Source organism: Ylistrum balloti, unplaced genomic scaffold (assembly GCF_031769215.1).
Source record: "Ylistrum balloti isolate Yb309-2 unplaced genomic scaffold, AGI_CSIRO_Ybal_v1 Utg369760, whole genome shotgun sequence".
Taxonomy (NCBI): Eukaryota; Metazoa; Mollusca; class Bivalvia; order Pectinida; family Pectinidae; genus Ylistrum; species Ylistrum balloti.
Window position 1 is genome coordinate 796,157 of NW_026781959.1, and position 19,726 is coordinate 815,882.

A 19,726-nucleotide genomic window follows, 5' to 3' on the forward strand; every position below is an offset into this window, starting at 1 on the left:
ACATTATATGGAATAACAGTTCTCACTGTAGAGTAAGTTAAATGACTGTAAACCTACATTTCAGCACCAATAAAGAATCATCAACATCACAGTGAGGTATTCTGTTTAAATTCTTTCAAAAATCGTTTTTATTCGATAGATTTCTCATCAGTGCCTAGAGACGTGCCTGTCCTTTTTCTCTTAAACTTGAGTCCTATGTTTGGTTTCAATTTAACTCAATATCGGATTTTTTGTTATTCTTATATGTCTGAATATCGTCTACATATTGCTGTCAGCATGATATGATTCCTTAAACACTAGAACTAAAGCAAACACTGACGTCGTATGACATATCTGTTCTCTTCTATTTATTTTGAACTTTTGATGTCACAGCCCATTGGATCCCATTTAGTGCGAGTCACGCTAATGTTAAATGTAGCAGAAGGATAGATGTAAATTTTACACGTCAATATCTGTTAGGCTGGCCGCTTTTGATTCGGTTTTCAACCGTTTTTTATTATATAGTGAAACATTAATTTATTGTTTTGTAATTATAAGGATACCTTGTCACTAGTACTTTTATCAACTTATTCTCTGTATTCATTATCACATCAATATTATCATAAGACGTTTCATAATTCAATCATTTTTCTCGAGTAAAAGCTGTTATGAGCAACTTTAAAACTAACTTCTGCAATATGATATTAAAAAATATGAGAATGTAAAAAGTCAAGATCGTTCGTGCAATTCCGTGATTACATGATCTGATAACGATTACACAATTACTTATAGAACTACCAGTGAAATAGACACTGATTTGGATATCATCAACACTATTTATTTTTAACTAATTCATGATGGAAAGCGTAAATTCTCAACAAATTTGATTTAATTTGATTTTTCAATTTCCCGGTGTCAGTTTCACCATTTTTTTCAAGAATGGATTGAAGTTTTATTTGATTATACTGGGTAAGGCTTTATTGCCTAAAAAGTGGCGTGTAAAAAGTATTTACAGATGTTTTCATTGTAGAAACATATACAATTCTTAAAACGATATGACAGATAAACAAAGTATTTTCTGATCATGAGCATTTTGATATTACTCAATCAAACTACCTATCTTAATTTGCCGAAATGAAAAATACATTTTTCCATTTTATTGTGCGAAATATTTAGGTCGAATCAATTACATACGGCACCGTATCTATTTGATAACAAGTGGAATCGAAGGACAGTGTAAGCTGGTGCTAATTCCCCTGACGTCCATAAACTTGTAAGTTTGAAGAGAATCGGACATGTGACTTTTATAGCTTGGTTTGGTTTCATACTGATTAGCGTCGTATTAACAAGAGACCCATGGGCATTAACGGTCACGTGAGTCCTACGATAATCCTATTTTCTGAAATTGCAAAAGCTTATCTGAAGACAATAGCTATCAGTGAAGTAAGAAGTAGTTGTTGTCGTAAAGATTCAAATATACCCCATTATTGTTTGTACCCCGTCCTTAAAGGGATACGAAATATATGTATAAACGAAATTGATAATTTTGGCATATTAGGGTCCTAACCAGGATTGAATCATACCTCATTGAAAAAATGTACCCAACAGAGTATTAATGAAGAGTCTTTGATTTTAAAGTATTTGGGTCCGGAGAAGACTTTTAAAATTAGAGAATATTCCTCATTTGACCCCACCCCTTAGGTGGTTGGTATTTAATCTTAAGATTAATACTTTACTTCATCATTACAAATGAACCTTTTCTGAGTGATTTTAATGAGGCACTGCAGTAGTTTTCAAGAAGACAGAAGTGTGATAATATTGATGGAGAATCCTGGACGAAGACGGAACAGAAAAGATTTATAAATTCCCATATTTTGGTTCCATCCTGGAGGGCGAATACCCATCCATTATACTGAATGGGTTCAGCTTCCTCCACTGATGATTGATGATTCTAACCAGATTTGGTCATATTGCCTTCATCTCAACCGAAGGACAGGACAGGTGGCGATTAAAAATAAGAACGGAATCAATATTAAAATGTGATGACTGCAGTCTTGGTGTCAGTTAAAAAACCAGAATGAGATGTTATTGTACCTAATGAGAAAGTTCCATATTTAGTTCCATCATCTAATGGCCCGGTCTTTATGGAAAGTGCGATTTCTGAAAGTTGCTGTATGTTAGATAAACTAGATGGGCTTGTCATCTTTCAGCTTGGATGACTCTATACATTTGTTGTATAATATAGCATCAGCTGTTGGAAGGGTATGATCTGTTGTGGCCTGAGATTGTTGTGATGAGATCGGCTAAATTGATTATAATACACGGTTAGTGGGATCTTATTAGCACCATTCTCCGTTTGACCATCACAGAGCATTGTTGCGAGCATATGAAAAGTCACAGGTTATCATAATTCGATAAAATAAAACTGTTGAAGAACACACATATAGTACTAAAACAAAGGTTTACGTTGTCCATCGAATATATCTATATATATTTTCGACCAAATGATTGAGACAAGATCAATATCTTCAGTGGAATATTGGTCCAAGATTTTTTTTATCAGCAGCGATGTTTTTCTTAACACACAAGAAAAGAGTATACTTTAAACTCGTGCCGAATATTCCGGTTTTCTCCCAAAATAAGACCAACGCGCATTTCCATAGTGCCAACAAGTGACTGATATTAGCTGGAAAAACTTGTTTCGCAATTATTGTATAATAAATAAAGTATAATTTAAAAGTGTTTGCCAAACAACTAACAAACAATATATGGGTTTATGATATTTAATGATATTTTCTATTACACAGATTCCTTTCTCGCGTTTTTATTCGTTATCTCGAAATTAAGAAAATTGCTTCAACTACTTGCTTGTACCTCTCATGTTAGTTTTCAAGTTTTGCCATATACTCCCTCTATATTGGTACTGTTTGTAGGTTAAGCGTTCTTTCTCATCATGAGGTCTCCAGTCGGGAGATGGCACCACCGACATTCTGAGTCTCTGAAAATATATCACATTCATCCGTTTTGTGCCTCGTTATTCATGTTATCACTTCTCAGTACTTGGAAATGGCTTGATATTTTCCTCAATAACAACCGATAGTTAGTTTCAGTATTGTAAAACATTTTGAACTTGTATTAATACAATAGTGTATTCCCCACTCTCTTCTGGTATTAATAAGTAATCAAATGAACACAATTCCTTGTGTTCCTAAACAGTGAACTAAGAATAGTGGTATCTGGTGTCTGATTCACGTTTATTATAAAATGATTAGCCCGTTGTCAGTATAATATGATCGGACTAATTGTCCTTCTTTCATGCTATACGATCTCGCATCCACGTTAAATGATTCTTTGGTAATTCTAGCGTCAGGTACGTTTGAACAGAATGATACTATACAACGACACTTGAATGACCCCAATATAATTTGTATATGGCTATGATCATTCAGAAACTATAATTTGTTTTACTCACCTGGGCGAACGAGCCGGGTCTTTCTAACAACCGTTTTACCATGACAACGGGTATTGGTATAACCAATAACAAGGCAACAAACATACCAGCTACACTGATATAAGCAGGATAAACGTATCCACGGTAAACAGGTCTTTCAAATTTCACTGCTACAGTTATGCCTGCAATCTGAAAGGTTTTTAATTAAATATGTTAATATGAATTTTGAAAAAAAATAATGAAATCAAAATTTAACTAAAATTGAAACAATTTCAAGGAACATCAGAACATCACAATAACTAAAATTGATCCAACTTCTTCAGAACTCTGTTTCTACAAACATCCTTACTTCATCGATTACAATATTTTCATATTAAATTATTTCTTCTTTAACATGTTAAGGAACAAGACACAATAGAAATCAGGAAAATACTGCCTCAGACATTAATTCTGCTATTTTAAAAAAAATTTGGTTCGTGGATTTAAGACTACCTGTTGACTTCATACTGTTCACGATACCATGTTACGCGCAACAGGTGTAAAAGGGCATGAAAATATTAATTGTTTCGTACCAGCATCACAGATGGTATTATGAAACCCCATGAAATCCTGACAAAGACCGAAACCGAACTCCCAGTCATCAGTTGGATGTCGCGACTCAACCTCTCAGCACCTTAAGGTAAAGGAATGACATTAATCAATTGTTGCATGTTAGCGCAAAATCTGAGAATTTGCATTTGAGTTTTCTTGACCTAATTCACCAGCAAAAATACACGAGATATTTATTTCCTGGCTTCTACTTCCGTATTGTCACTTGGATTTTTGATTCGCTGGTATTACCAGAATCCCCTATACCTCTCCTGCCTCATAATTGACAGGTGTTTTGATCCAATGGAGATGGTTTGTTCCATGACCGAGACAATGTAATGACTATGCCATATTAGTACTTTCCATATTAATACAAATCACTGCTTAGTGATGAGCGATAGTTAACATATAAAAGCCAGGGTCACTGTTACAATTCTTTAAATACCCGTCGGTATATAACTGCCCTCTTTCCTTGCGTTTTCAGGAAACTTCGCGCATCTGCTATTTTGGTTAAACCGTTTTAGTCAAGGTGTATCGTATGCGTCGCCTTATTTATTTGGTTAAAGTTACTTTATTTTGTTGGTTGAACTTGACACGTTATAGACTGCTAAAATATTCTAAATATTTCTAATATATCTTTGGTTACTACGTCAGGTCTTTATTCACTCCCAAAGCTAGACGTTATCGTAGCCAGACATTACAATAGCTAGCGGATATACCGTCACGTTTGAAAATCTGATAGATACTTCAAAAAAAGCCATTAGGTGTCTATCATGTTCGAAATACATTACATTTGATTCCTCAGTGGATTCAGTAAAACCAGCCTCTGGCGACTTTTGGATATTAGATTTGAGACTTCATGATTCTATTGATGATGTGGCACAAATCAGCCTTTTTTTTATATCTATCTGTCTAGATGACCGCAATCGTCCAATGGTTCGCCAATTTATGAAAATTGGCTGTGCAATCAAGGATGTGGATGCTATAAACATCAGCAATATTTCACGGATGAACTTAGAACTAGTCGTCCTGTTACTTTGTTCTTGTTCTACTTCTAATTATAACTTAACTTAAGCATTATTCAAAATACTAAACTACGAGAGCTTTTCATGAAGGGTCCGAAATATCGCGAAACCTCTTCCGTTAGATGGAATATGAATTTCAAGACACTTATGTATTCTGTTAAAAACTAAGATAATGGGTGAAGCCAGAATATGCTGCGCTGGATTCACTTTCTCCGTCCTTCCGGTCCATCATTCTAAAACGATTTTGCTTGAAATAATAATAATAAAAAAGAACATAAGATTTACATGACAAGTACGTTACAGTGCCCGCAGATGAAGCATCCAATAACAATATCCTTGTCTGTAAACATTAGTAGATTTTCTGTATATTTGGATTTGGATTGCCTATCAGCGATAAGGATACAGACCTCCATCCTTTATTATGGACTCCTAAACTCCACATGAGTCCATGTAAGCAACGTTTTATTGCTGTTCAACCAAGCCTTTGTCAACACAACTAACCACCATTCAAATTTGGGTTACAATCTTATTGTGATACTGTTTACTTAAAAATTGGAATCAATGTGTGTGAATGTGTGTTTTAAGAACTTCGAACAGTATTTGACCAAACTTCAACACTCGCTTCTAAAAAATTTCTTTCATAAAAAACATTTGACTTCCAACCTGTACACCACTATACCACATTCTGAACTGTAGGAAAGCCTTCGTTCTCTTAGGAGAGCTTTCCTTTTCCTAGAAAGGAGAATGGCAGTATAAATATATGTTTGTAAACTATACTGAAGCGTATTTCGTAAAAATTACGTCCAAATCAAAGAAGAAGTTTACGGAGGATGAAATCATAAAACTAATTAGTTTGTTGGCTGACAACATCTTCGTCGAGTTTGGTGGTAAGATCTTCCAACAGTCTTCTGACACACCCATGAGAACAAACTGCGCCTCTCTGTTGGCTGACTTGTTGTTTTGTTTTTATACAAGGCTGGATTTATTGAAGAGAACTTATCAATATAGGCCACTAAGACAATGCAGTTTCGTTCAATATTACTTTAAGATATATTGATGATGTCTTGTTATTAAATAACAAGAAATTTATTGACTACGTCAGTCGTTTTCATCCACCAAATCTGGAAATCTGGAAAGACACAACAACCTCTTCTACATTAGCTACATATCTCGGTCTTTTCCTACAACGAAACCAACATGAACAGCTGCTTTCCGCCAAGCTGTATGAAAAATGTGATGATTTCAATTACCCTTTTCTGAATTTTCCATTTCTAGATAGCAATGTTACTGCATCCCCAAACTATGGTATTTACATGTCACAGTTGTGATTCTATATTCAATGGCCTGTTCCCATTAACACGATTTTCGTGCAAGAATTCAATTTCTTTGTGTGATATGAAGTTAGACGTGTTTGGTGCTCGTTAGTTTGTCTGTTGGTTCCGTTGTTGTATACCTTGTTCTCATATGAGAACACGACATTACTTACTTGGATTGACCAGTGTTTACATGGCGGGTATAGGCGATGAAGCAAAAGACGCTTCCTTTTCCGGAAAACCTGGTCTTATTTTCCTTTTTCAGGAACCTCCGTGTAAATCATTCCTTTGTTTACTATTTTCCTGGTTTTATTGAATTTGAATTTGGATCATGATTAAGTTGACATGTTCGTATTTTCATTTATTTAGCTGTCTTTATCATACAAATAATTGCTGCAGATAGATAAAAGTTCAATCGTCGTAATGAAAATATAGCGAAATCATGACAATGTGTATCTATTTACAGAACAATTCCGAATGAGATCATCCTTAGAATTAGTGAAATAGGAACAGTAATCCGTTCAATTATAATGACGTCACATAATAACGTTAAGAAATGCTAACGTTAGAGTGAATACACACGTAATTTAATGAGATGTTGATTGGACGTTAAGAAATACAAACCCATAACCAAATTTGGAATTTTATTTGATTATGCGGTGGACGCGCTTCCTATTTGTAGTTAATATTTGTTTGTCAGCATTAATTTTCCCCTAAATTGTGTAATTTTTGTTCAAACGTTTGCCTTATGGTCTCAATGACTAGTCTTGAGAAGAAATTGCAGCTGCACGAAAATAATTGAATTTTCTTTGTCGCGTTTTCTATCTTATAATTAATGTGCATTGCAAGATGCAGTCCACCTGCAAGTCTTTTATACAACGTCTTGTTTTGGGCGAACAAAATTGTGAAATATTTTTTTAGTATCCCTTATAAATAAAAGTATCTAAAACAGCAAAAATGAAAAATACGTTTATTTAAATGCGTGCTCTAGTCATTAAACTTTTCGAAATGGCTTTGTTTTCCATCTTAATATAAGTTATTAGGAACATTTAAACACAAGGAAAAGAAAAAAAAAATCAATTGCTTCGACAGTCCTTGATAATTGTAAATGCATTAACATAAATTGTCTTACCATATATCCATCCAGCTATGACACATTCTAGAAACGCCACCAAGAATATAATAAATGCCGATAAATACCAATCGATGAACTGAAAAATATACACTGCACCCTGGAAAACAATAAATCTTGTGGGATTATAAGTCTATTTGCTAAATATCCTACTGTTATCATGTATGATTAACACTGCTAGTGGACTTAGTCCCCGAAGTATGCTGTAACTTGCATGTCAAGTTTTAATTAAATCAAATGGTGGAAAGAGTCAGAATATGTACAAACTCTTGACGTTGTTCTAAAATTATCTCATATATGACAATAATTAACAAACTAGTGCACCTCCTCGTCAAAATTAAGATTTTTCTATTGATTACTTAAACATCGCTGACGAGTGCTAGTCTCAATAAACAATACCTGAGTTTTAGTGTCAAGCGTCCATCAAATCAGGGGAGGTTATAGGATTTATCCTCTGATGTGTACAAAATGAAGCATATAAAACTGGTTCTATTGTTCTTTATTTGTAATTAAGCGGCAAGTTTTTTAAATGATACGAAAGACACACAGTGGCCTAAATTGTCAACGGTTAGGAGGCAACCCGAATATTACATAACCCTCATATTTGATATTAGACAATTACACGATTATGTGTTAAACTATGCAACTATTTGATTGAATTAAAACAAGTCAAACCCGGTGTACCCAATACAATTTCATAATTAAAATATAACAACGACGGTAATGAATTAATATGCATCATATTGCTGTTCAGTCCTTCTAGAACTCGTCAATGATGCTAAGGACATGACCTTTCAAAAAAAAAAAAAAAAAAAGCTGGCAAACTCAAATCAGCTAGAATCAAATGTCGAAATCTAGACTGAGCGGTGTCAAGTACATGTGCAATTTCGGAACCGAGTTACGCTTCGTATAGATAAAAACACAGGTTACGGTAAGCCACTGGGACAAAAGTTCACCGAGAGTGTCTAATACCTGCAACTTCAAAAACTATGCTAAAGACAAGAAAAGAATAACACCTTACAATACACATGAAGATACAGCAGTCAGCGATGCCGAGGACCTAAATATAAAAATCCAGGAGGCGTCGGAGCGAAACCCAAAGTGATCAAAAGTTGATGTTTTTTTCTAACCTCCGCTTCTGAATATTTCGAATGGTATCAGAAGATACAATGCACTCTTAATCCTCAAGCTGTAGTGTTGCTTCATTGACCAAAAAATCGAACATGCTTCGCCTTCTCAACAAACAAGTATGGGTATGCAAGTATAATTTCAAAGTCACTTACGTTTGTTGAGAAAATAATACTTGTAGAAAAGTAGAGGAAAAACACTGTACCAATGACATGGTATTTCCGTTTGCCGAGTGTGTTTGGGAAAACATCCATCAAGGCACTTATAAACGTCTCGACGGATCCAAACTAAAACGAATATCAAAACAGCATAATGTAATGACTATGCATGTGCATAAAGTAAAACTTTCATGAAAAAACATCCTCGATTAATGCTCCCCATATTGACCAAGACTAAATCAAACCATGTCTTTGGATAGCGATCGTATGCACGCCAATGCTTTTCACACACTTGGCCTTTAGTTGATCGTCCACCACTGTGAAGAAGAATTGGGTTCTGTCTCCTGACTGAGATATCCCGATTCTATAAACGTGGAAGTTACCGCCATGTAACGACTAATTATCCTGATAATTATCTTTCATTTTAACTTGATATATTAATGCATCGATACCAAATAATGAACGACACTACATCATACGGTTCCTTCGTTCAGCCAAGACTAGTCAATGTTGCTAGATACATAGACAAAGCGAAAATCTAAAAGTCATATTATGAGAATGAAAACTTATCAAAACCACTCTAGGGATGCGTAGCAACCAAATAATTCAATAATTTTCTGAGATATTCAATATGTTAGATGATTTCGTGTATCCTGAAAGGTTGGTTTACTATTTATATGTATAGCAGTATTATAATGAATTGGTTAAAAAAAGTCATAACATCTAAAATCGTGAAGAAATATTAAACAAATGAAACTCTACAGGCACTTTTTAAATAATTGGTTTTACATTTTTAAACGTCCTATCAATAGCTATGGTAATTCAAGGTAACATTCTGGTGCGTGAGAGACATGTGCGTGTGTTTATGGAGGATGCAAAATATTCGTGTAAGCCTTCTTGTGACAGTACAGGATATGTCGATAAAATACAGACCAATAAAGAATTTATTATCTGTTAAGTGACCATTACCTGACTGTCAAGGCCGACCATGAACAGCATAAAAAAGAATAGGATGGCCCATAATTGAGGCAAAGGTAGACGAGTTAGAACCTCCGGGTACACCAGAAACACAAGACCAGGACCTGTAACAGTTTCAAAAATCAATGAAATGAAAATATTAAGTTACACTGAAAAATATTCTGGTGAACAATGAATTATTTCTTCCCTAGTGTCATGTTATGTATCAAGTACTATTCGCTGCATTTGTACTTTATGTATGTCATTCTTTGTGTCCTACAGAGATATATGTAGTGGCAACGAAATAAAAAAAAACTGACATTTTAACATTTAACTTAATGTAGGTTGAAGACTAATGATATTGAGTTAGAAACTTGGTTATAGTCACAGCAACAGCTTAGGTCATATGAAGACGGTGACCACAAACGATGTCAGACGCCATTCATAGACAACCTGTTCATATGATTGATGTGTGGGGACATAAAATTTTCACCAAACCTGTCTGTACTATTACAACAAGAGATCCAATGGGCCTGCATCTCCCAACTGATCGATTTACAATGTTTTTCATCCATTATTTCACAACATTGACCATCAAAGACTTAGTAAACGAAAAGACGCCTGTGGGTTCATCCCAATAGTCCACAAGCTAACTATTATGTTTCCTTACCTTTTGGTTAATCAGAAGTCTAGATTTTGATATATTTGACCCTTGTGAACATCACTATGAGTCTAGATCATTTCTTTTTTCAAACTTATTCAACATTATGTCAAAAGTTTACCACGCAAAAGCCTTTTGGTTCATCAGAAAAAGTGGGTTCAAGGGGTTTAAATCTATTCAACCCTGCTAGCGTGTATATTTGCCATAGTATTCCTTCTTTTAATCTTTTTGTAAGCTCACTTAGCCCTTCGGCTAGAATCATTTTGATAGGTTCAAACTTATTTACTTTAAACACATATTGTTTCATGCGTAGACAGTAAGACGAGTTAGTTTTACCAACCAGATTCCGCCACTTCGGAGATTGAGAGACCAGCGTCGTGTGCTAGAAACCCCAAGATGGAGAAAACCACCAAACCACACAAAAAGTTACTGAATGTGTCCACAGCTACAATGATTATAGTGTCCCTGAAAACAAATAAACCAATATGATAACCACTGTATGATAAAATAATTACTGAAATAGTATTATATATTTGTTAACGCGAGACAACATCTTGAGAAGACAGTATAATTTCTTAATTCTAAGTATTCCTCATGATAATGACGTAGTTCATGGGATTCAGGGCAGTTACATGTAAGAAGCATTAAAAATGTTCAAAAAATAGTTTAATGCTCTACCTTAGAACCTAAGATGATTATAAATTCAATATCTATACATTTAAATCGCAAACTTGATTAATCTTTTAAAATATTTTATCGTAATCTTCCTACAAAGGATTGATGCAATTGATGTTCAGGCATCAAAGTCCAAGAAAACTATATAATTCCGACGAGATTTTGACTTTTCTTTCGGTCTCTTTGAATTTTTCCTCAGTCGGCTTCTAAGCTTTAAAACTTAACATCACTGACGAGTCATAGAAGGACGAAACAGATGTATGATGCAGATTAATTCACTGTTTGGCTCTACGTACTAATCACGTGTGTTTCTTTTGTACAATTTGTCCACTTATACATAATAATGATAATAAGTTTACCTCATGATATTTCCCCGGAACTTGTGGTAGCTGGCCATAGTAATTACGCCACCCCAAACCGGCCCAAGCGAGTAGAACACCTGCAAAGCAGCTTCCAACCAAATCTGAAAACAGGATCAAAGAAATTTTTTTTGATTGCAATAAAAAGTAAAAATTTAAATACATCAGTATACTAATGTAGAATAAGATAATGTTATGGTATGATAGAACCACTCCTTTAAAACGTTATCACTATGTCACTATCCGAACACGATGGCACGACTTCCCGCCTGGTCACATTTTCTTACTGTACTTACATTTTTTTTAATATATTCAGTTAGCATAAAATCTTTACATCAGGAAATATGTCAGATTGTTACCAAAATACAAATTTATATAAAACGTTATAGCAAACCAACTGGATTTAGAGCGTACATTATGGTAAAGGTTCGTAGCATGTTAATAATCGATTATGAGCTGTTTTGTTTTGTTTTTGCAACATAAATTGTATTGCGATCAATCAACAATATGTCATTTAGGGCTATAAAACACAAGAAAACGACGCTCATAACAAAATACATGTAAATCTAATTCTGACTTAAAAGCGATAACATTTAATAACAGGTTTTCAATTTAAACCTTACGATATCAAATATGTTTAAAGTCAAAGGATAGATTGGTAGAGGGACAATGAAAACAAGACGAGTTTTTTTTTGTTGCTGTAAAAGATATGTGTTTGTGAGGAGAAAGTACCGTTTACCAGTAATTTAAACGTTATAGGGAATATTTGAATAGCAAACATAAAACGTAGATACAAACAAGGTAGATAACAAATATGCTTCTCATAATGTTAATGAATCAGTTAACAAAAGCGGCTACTTTTCAAATGATTTCGGTGATAAACAGTACTCACACGAAAATCAATTATCATACAGCACATTACAATGACCTCAACATGCCTAATTGATCGAGTTCATATTCTCAAAGGCAAATATCAACAAACCTGGTAGGACAGCAATTTAGAGAAGTCTGGTGTCAAGTACAATATGACGCCATCCATTGATCCCTCCAAACACAGACTGCGAATGAGGATGACGATCAGAAGAACAAATGGTCCCAGAGCAGTGACATACACAACCTGCGTTAGAGACCATCCATATGAAATACAATCAACCAAAAAGGATGATGCCATACCATTAATTGTTTGAAAATTAGATAAATTAAGTGATTTATGCCTGTTTAGAAATTCAAAGTTACAATAAATAGAACCTCTTTTTTTGCCGTTAGACTTAAATACAGTCTTGTTACAAGCATTACAATGTAATACCATCGTTACACTAATATATACATTGCAGAATGGTTCATGGAAGGGGGAACTAATGTCTGGGCTCTCTTCTTCTCTTCTATGTCTTCTAACAAGGGGCATTAAAAGATACTGCTAACATTGCAATATGTCATGATCTTTTCCTGTCTGCTGTTTCGTTCTATGCTTTATTTCCCATTTTTGGTGTTCTTCTCTACACCCGTCTTTGTATAACCGTGGCTATTGTTAAGACATCTAATTCATTAAACGAACAACTTAAACAATAATGAACAACGATGATGTTTTTCTGACAAAGTTTCATATTAAAGAAAGGTATATTGTTTACTTTACCTTTCCAACCGATTTCACACCTCTGATTATACAAAGGAATGTAGATGCGTATGAGAAGAAGAGGGCCACTATGAGATGCCATTGCGGGGTACCCCATTCCTCTATTCCAGACGAAGTGTTCAGTATCTTGTACCTGCATACATGAAATATTTTTGACAGTATTTATGATAATTCATAATGTTCTTGTGATAAAAAACAACTTTAATTCTTCAAAAAATGCAGTGGGACATATTATGAATTGAGGTCTATTGATATCTTTAATTTTACCATATCGCTGAAATGGAATGGCATTTAGATGACACTGATATAATATTTATGTGGGCTAGTATGAAAATATCGACTTTTCAATACGTTCTTAATTCAATACGAATACGATGGTAACTGGAAAACGAATATTCACCGGTACACCTCTTTAAAACTTTGAGGAAAATAAAATTAGGTGTTTCGGCAGAGCCTTCCTGTTTTATGGACGATCTTGATTCCGAAATTTGTAAACACCATCTTAAAAGACTTAAACAGGAGACAGAGCCCGTAGCCTTGTTCAGAGGGGCGAACGGTCTACTAAGACAAGGAGGAGAGCATATTCTTGAGTTCTCCGATGTCTACCGGGGGTGCCCTACGATTAACGGTCTCTTAAGATTTTGCTGTATACAGCAGATATATTTTATTTCTCTCCTACACCTTTTGTGAGCGAAGATGGAACTTCAAGAAAAATGCCAAGTCCCTTTACTACCGATGAAGGGAAGGTGTGAACGTTTCAAGTACTGTAGTACTGAACAAAGTATTGATAGTATTGTACTGAAGTACTTCACCAATCGAATTCCTTAAATTTATGCAACAAGCTCTCTGATTGGCAGAGCCAAGTCTAGATCGATTGTGGGTGGAGCCAGGTGAAAAAATACTGTGCAGACATCGGCATTTTACAAACACTCGACTGTCGCGAGAGGTTAATTGGAAGAATCCAAGTCACAGGTGGCTTCAGATCAGACCTAATTGGGTTGTCCCATTTTTTTCGTTCTACACCCAATGATACCTTGCTTTTCCATCGATGGTACAACGAGAAAACGAAAGTTACTCCGTACTAAACTAATTTACGTACAAAATATATATCAACAGGTTAGATCACTGGGACCGGAGAATTCATAACATCTTAACAATGAATATAGTCATATAGTCATTCTGTACTAGTTTTATTTATTTATTTATTTATTTTTTTGAAAGGGGGGGGGAGGGGGAGGGTTGGCTTAAAATATTTCGGTTTAAGCCCAAGCTCTATTATATGTAACAAAGAATTACGAATTACCTGGGACCTCCTGATATATGCCGATAATTCATACTGCATTAAAAAATAAAGGAATTCTGTGGTCACATATATTTTTTATTTTATTTTTTATCTTTCCATCGAAAATTATACATATCCGCAACATGTGAAAAAACTTTGAAGTTGCTTGGGCGGAATATCTAGAGCATTTACTACTGCAAGTTCCAGAAATTCTGACACAAGTCGGGTATTTGCCCGAAGCCTCTGTCTCATGACATTGAATACATATTCAGTTACGTTGTATTCCGGGGAATAAGGCGGCTGAAAAACCAGGGACACGCCATATTCTTTCATCATATTTCTTAAAATGCGCTCTCCCTGTCTATGGTGATGAAATCCACAATTATCCATCACAACCACATCGCCTTGTACAAAAACAGGATTCCCCATATCGTTCGTATCGGACATAATTTCGTCGAATAAAATTTTGCGTACTGTTGCCGTCGTCGGACATTTTTCCAGCGATTACTTAGTAATTGTTATGTAACTGATAGTGTACAATAACTCCGCCTACCGGAACAAATTGGGTGTCAGATCAACTATTCAGGTTGTCTAAACTCCGCCCCCGACCAATCACAGAGGTCGTTGTATACTTGACTCGATTATTTGAATACTTCAATACAATAGTATCAATACTTTGTTCAATACTATAGTAAGTGTGTCGTTCACACCTTCCCTTCATCGGTAGTAAAACCTTGCGCATATGACCCATTCTGAAACTGGCTAAAACTCTTCCTCTTGCTGCCGTTTGCAGAAAAATCATCAAAAATTTTAAATTGAACTTTGGGTAGCGCCTGGAAATTTTAACTGAATAAGTGAAGTTTCTGTTATGTTTTAGTGAATCTTACTAAAAGATGAAAAAAATAACAATATGAACATGTATGCCTATGTTGAGTTTGTCCAGCAAATGGTACCTTCTCGTGTGTTTCATATCAGCATATAACGTAAATCTACATACCGCCAAAATTCGGTGGCAGCGGTTGGGTAGAATCCTTCATGTGTTACTGACACATTCGTCTGTATGGAAAGGTTCCCTGTGGAGTTGGTTCCAGCAGGACCTCCCGCCCTTACTTCGATACACTGATTAGTATTCCATGTATTGTCACAAGTGGACCAAGGTTGTGTTGGGAAGAATGAGTACACAAAGTATAACAATATCCATGCCACTATCGGACCGTAGTACCAGGCGCCCAGCATGCTCAGCATAGTGACGGAGTAGCCAATACCTTTCAAGCGAAAGAGTAAAACATTCCGTGGGTACGTTTTAAACACTCTTTTGTTAACACGTGAATTCTATACTATACTACAAACGTTACCCTTTATTAATGTTTTTTTGTTAATCATGTTGAGGGTACCCACAAAAATAAAGTCCTAAACCTAAATGAATAGCTTTGCACACCAATTATATTTTATTTTTGATCTGTTTTCTTTTTACATTCTTTTTTGTGTCTAATATATATTTATGAATAAAATAATGATTTTACAACTAAACAGCGTGCGTGTTGTTTATACATTTTGCTATAAACTTCGATCGTCAAATATGATTGTTCTCATTTTTATTATTGATATAAGGTAACATGTAAAATGAATATAATCACACACTCATATAGCGTTACCATTGATATCACTTTAAGTCATCTCATGTTAAACGGACGGACAGACGGACGGACGACAGTTCAATGTGCTGTTTCATTTTACTGTATCAAATAAAAAAATTAGGCATGTTTGCTTTTCGTGTCTTTTCCAGGTCAACGCAGTCCAATAGTTTTTTTAACTTTAAGTGGCTGGCTGGCCATCTCTCTCTTATATACAAATGTTTAACATACATGTAAACATGACCCATTCGGAGATGGGTAACTGGCAAACTCTGTGTATAAGTAAAATTCTCCTAACCTTCAAACAGTGGACATAGCGACCACGCAATCACGGCACTCTGTCCAGAAAACTGACCCAACGTCAACTCCAAGAAGTAGAGCGGAACCCCACATAACAGCGTGAAGAAGAAAAACGGGACCAGAAATGCTCCTACAATAAAGAAAATAATATTTATAACAAATAAGTTAAAGCAAATAGACATTCATTAAACGATTCTTGGTAAATATGTCCAGAAACCCAATTTACGACTCTAAGAATTTTATATTAATAATAAAATAAAAAAAAAAAAAAACAAAAAAAAAAAAAAAAAGGAACCACAAGGCGTACCAGCGAGCACGTCAAACTTTGTATTCAACCAGGACAGGACAGGACCAGTAAAATTATCAATGCCTTTAACATGACAACAGTAAAGCTCCTTAATAATCTTCTTCAATCTGCATCTTTCGAAACACTAAGATGCCGACATCTTGTACGGAGATCATGATATAAGTGCACATTCCAATGTAGATTTCAACGTCTTAGGATTCAAAATTTAGGCCCCTCGCATCACTGACGAGTCCAAGGAGGATGGAAATGGTGTATGATGTATTTGAATTCATTCGCTAGCTCTATTGTAGCTAATTGTAGATTAGTATTAAAAGGTGTTAACTGTTACATGTAAAACACAATAGATCGAGGTAAGTGACTGTCGTGTTTACAATTACTGTTTCTAATGGTTATATTGTTACTTAAGGACTTAAAAGTATAAATGTATAAACTTTTGTGAAATGGTTATTTTTCATTTGAGATACCCATCGTTTTGGGAAAATGTACAGTTGGTTCCATATGATCAATATAAGCAATTTATCTAGATGTATTTGGCATGTGCTTGTGCCTGATGAACAGATTTTCGAGACCGTTTTCCCATGGGCAAATGTCACTGCTTTTTATTCAAGGATGAAGCAATATCAACCTGTTTTAAAGGGTTATTTAGGAAATACCAAACGTCAGCCTGAAAACAAGCCAGACCATATAAATCAATGCTTTGTTCCCGTGGAAAAGCATGTGGCCTGTTCAATGACGATGTTGCCCTACACAAATGATATTCAATGGTAATCAAAAAATCACTTTTGATATTTTCTTCTTCTTATGTTTCTTTGTCCATGCGTGGATGCTCCAGATAACTTAAAACATATTATCAGCATTGTTGAAAACAATTGTCATGCTTAGAATCCTATCGTAAATAAGGCAAAGACCGTTAATTTTTTTCTTATTCTCTGCGGAACCCTAAAAGGCTTTAATACTCCTGTTAACCTGCGTCATAGGAAAAAAGGTAATCTCTAGAGGTTTCTATCGCCCCTCAACATAGTGAATGTGTTGTGCATTACGAGCAAGGAGCGGCCACCCACGAAAATCGATGATAGCTAAGGAGTACATACAATGTATGACGGTGTTCATTGAAAACTGAGTAAATGTCACTTGGAAAAGACTTATTATAATGATACAGTTAAAATGTCAACGGTAGAAATAGGATTATTCTCTATGTACAAAACATATCCTTAAGGTGGTTTTAAGAAAAGATTTATCTGAAATGCATCGTTATATAACTACTTCTACAATATTTTTAATAATTCTACTTTTTATGACTGTTTTAGAAGAGTGCTTAACATTGAAGGAGCTGAATATCGACATTATTGTGAATTAATGTTTGACGATGACGTGTTATCCCTATCTTATGTCTGTTTTTTGAGATGTTGTAAAATTGTTTGCTGCATTTATCATTATTTTGTGTATTCCCAGTGGTATATCTTCTTACTGGTCGGTTATCTGGTGTCATTCATCATTCACGTCTTGAACTGTTCTCTCTTCCATAATTGTTCATAAACACATTTATCAACCTCATCATCGGATATTACAAGGACAGGTCCATATGTACTTCTGTTTGAAATTCGTCCATCTCGTCTTCCGAGTGAGGTGTCACTTATTCTCATTCGACAGCAACATCGTTTTTTATTTAAGCATGCATCAGTAATGGTCATGAAAGTTTTCTTTTTTCATTTGTTATTCAGTGATATTCATCATAGATTCTGCTAGTGTGTATTTACGTCAAAGTTGAGAAGCATATTAGATGTGATTCTCGTCAATGCTCTCAGGCACAATGAATGAAACTATTGCTGGAGGTATGAGTATAAATGAAATTAATCATTACTTTCAATATAAAGAATAAAGAACGCCCGAACTTGTTTCCATTTGAAGCATGTAACAATGGGTCTGAGAAAAGTTTTGTTTATTGTTATATTTTAGGAGTAGCAGTATCACAAGGCGTTGTGTTTTGTTTGTATTACTATACAGCTGTTTTTGTTTCCCGCTTTCTGGTTCTGATAAAAGAAATAAAGTTATAACAAAGGGTTAAAGTTGGAACTGAAATGATTGTCCTTACCTCCGCCATTTTTCATACAAAGGTACGGAAAACGCCAGATACTTCCAAGTCCAATGGTAAATCCGATTAAGCCCAAGAGGTACTCAAATCTGTTAGACCAAACGTCACGGTCAGGTTGTGGTTTCTTACTGGCCTTGTTGATGAGGTCCACCTGTACATCGTCTAGTTCCATGTCCTGAGGTGTGGAATCGATACCCTTCCGTTGAGAAAAAATAAAATAGTACAAAATTTGATCAACTTAATCAACCGTGTGATTTCACTTGTTACGATAACTGTATCTACAATAGGGTCATTAGTTAGGTGTGATTTTGCCTGCTAAATAAAAACACCCCCTCCCCAGAAAACATAATAATTTTCAAGCCAATTTCCTGCTCTTTTGTAACATATTATAAATAACCAGATCGGGAGTCATATTTTCTAAGAGATATTGAATATGTCTAGGGGTTAACGTCCTCGCAAACATGCACAGTCATAGTCATATGGAGATTGATACCAGTGTCACATTACATTGCATAGTAAAAAGTAAGCGGTCGAATTACGCGCTCTTTTTCTACCGGAAAACTTTGGTTAGTAAGTTACGCATGCGCGAACAGGTTTGAGCGGTGGCCATTTCGAAGTTAATACCTGTAACAAGTTACCTCATAATGCTAGGAATGAATGTAGTGAACGTGTTATCTTTATTGATATACATTTTACCTTATACGTGTAGTATTTAGATGCATTATGTGTATTCTACCTGGTGCACTGGCAGTGTCTATATGCGTGTGTATGGGCCGGGTAGAATGTAAACAAAAGCATTGTTGGATTTGATGCGTTAGGTGTTAGGCGTAAGCGCATATATATGCTGTATGTTAGAGTGGTTTTATGTTATATTAATTCATGTTTTGGTTTAGATTTATTGTATGTCATATTAATGCGTGCGATATAGAGAACCAATTACTTTAAGCGTACATATATTGTATCTTTCTACCAAAACTCAAGACATTCGTGGCTGACCTTAGGCCAGAGACAGTTGGTCTTATGAATACTGTGAATACCAAGATGACAGATAC

The 19,726-nt window shown here is 35.1% G+C and overlaps 1 protein-coding gene across 1 annotated transcript; it reads right to left on the minus strand.

The window, feature by feature from the left end:
- Positions 1 to 2,839: 2,839 nt before the first annotated feature.
- Positions 2,840 to 18,846, minus strand: LOC132543639 (sodium-dependent proline transporter-like). Its single transcript, XM_060207155.1, has 13 exons — positions 18,675 to 18,846; positions 16,274 to 16,405; positions 15,339 to 15,606; positions 13,060 to 13,192; positions 12,409 to 12,543; positions 11,427 to 11,530; positions 10,733 to 10,857; positions 9,744 to 9,856; positions 8,772 to 8,903; positions 7,489 to 7,588; positions 4,003 to 4,103; positions 3,452 to 3,619; positions 2,840 to 2,977 (listed from the first exon to the last, which is right to left on the minus strand). The coding sequence occupies exons 1-13, from the start codon at positions 18,844 to 18,846 to the stop codon at positions 2,840 to 2,842; spliced, it is 1,821 nt and encodes a 606-aa protein (XP_060063138.1).
- Positions 18,847 to 19,726: the final 880 nt, after the last annotated feature.

Bases quoted from the DNA above. Each gene is read 5' to 3' on its own strand.
- LOC132543639 (XM_060207155.1), bottom strand. From the start codon at position 18,846: ATGGAACTAGACGATGTACAGGTGGACCTCATCAACAAGGCCAGTAAG. The intron at 13,193-15,338 runs GTATGTAGATTT...TCATGTATGCAG, and splicing joins GCTGCCACCGAATTTTGGCG to GTACAAGATACTGAACACTT. The intron at 4,104-7,488 runs GTAAGACAATTT...CTTTACCTTAAG, and splicing joins CATAGCTGGATGGATATATG to GTGCTGAGAGGTTGAGTCGC.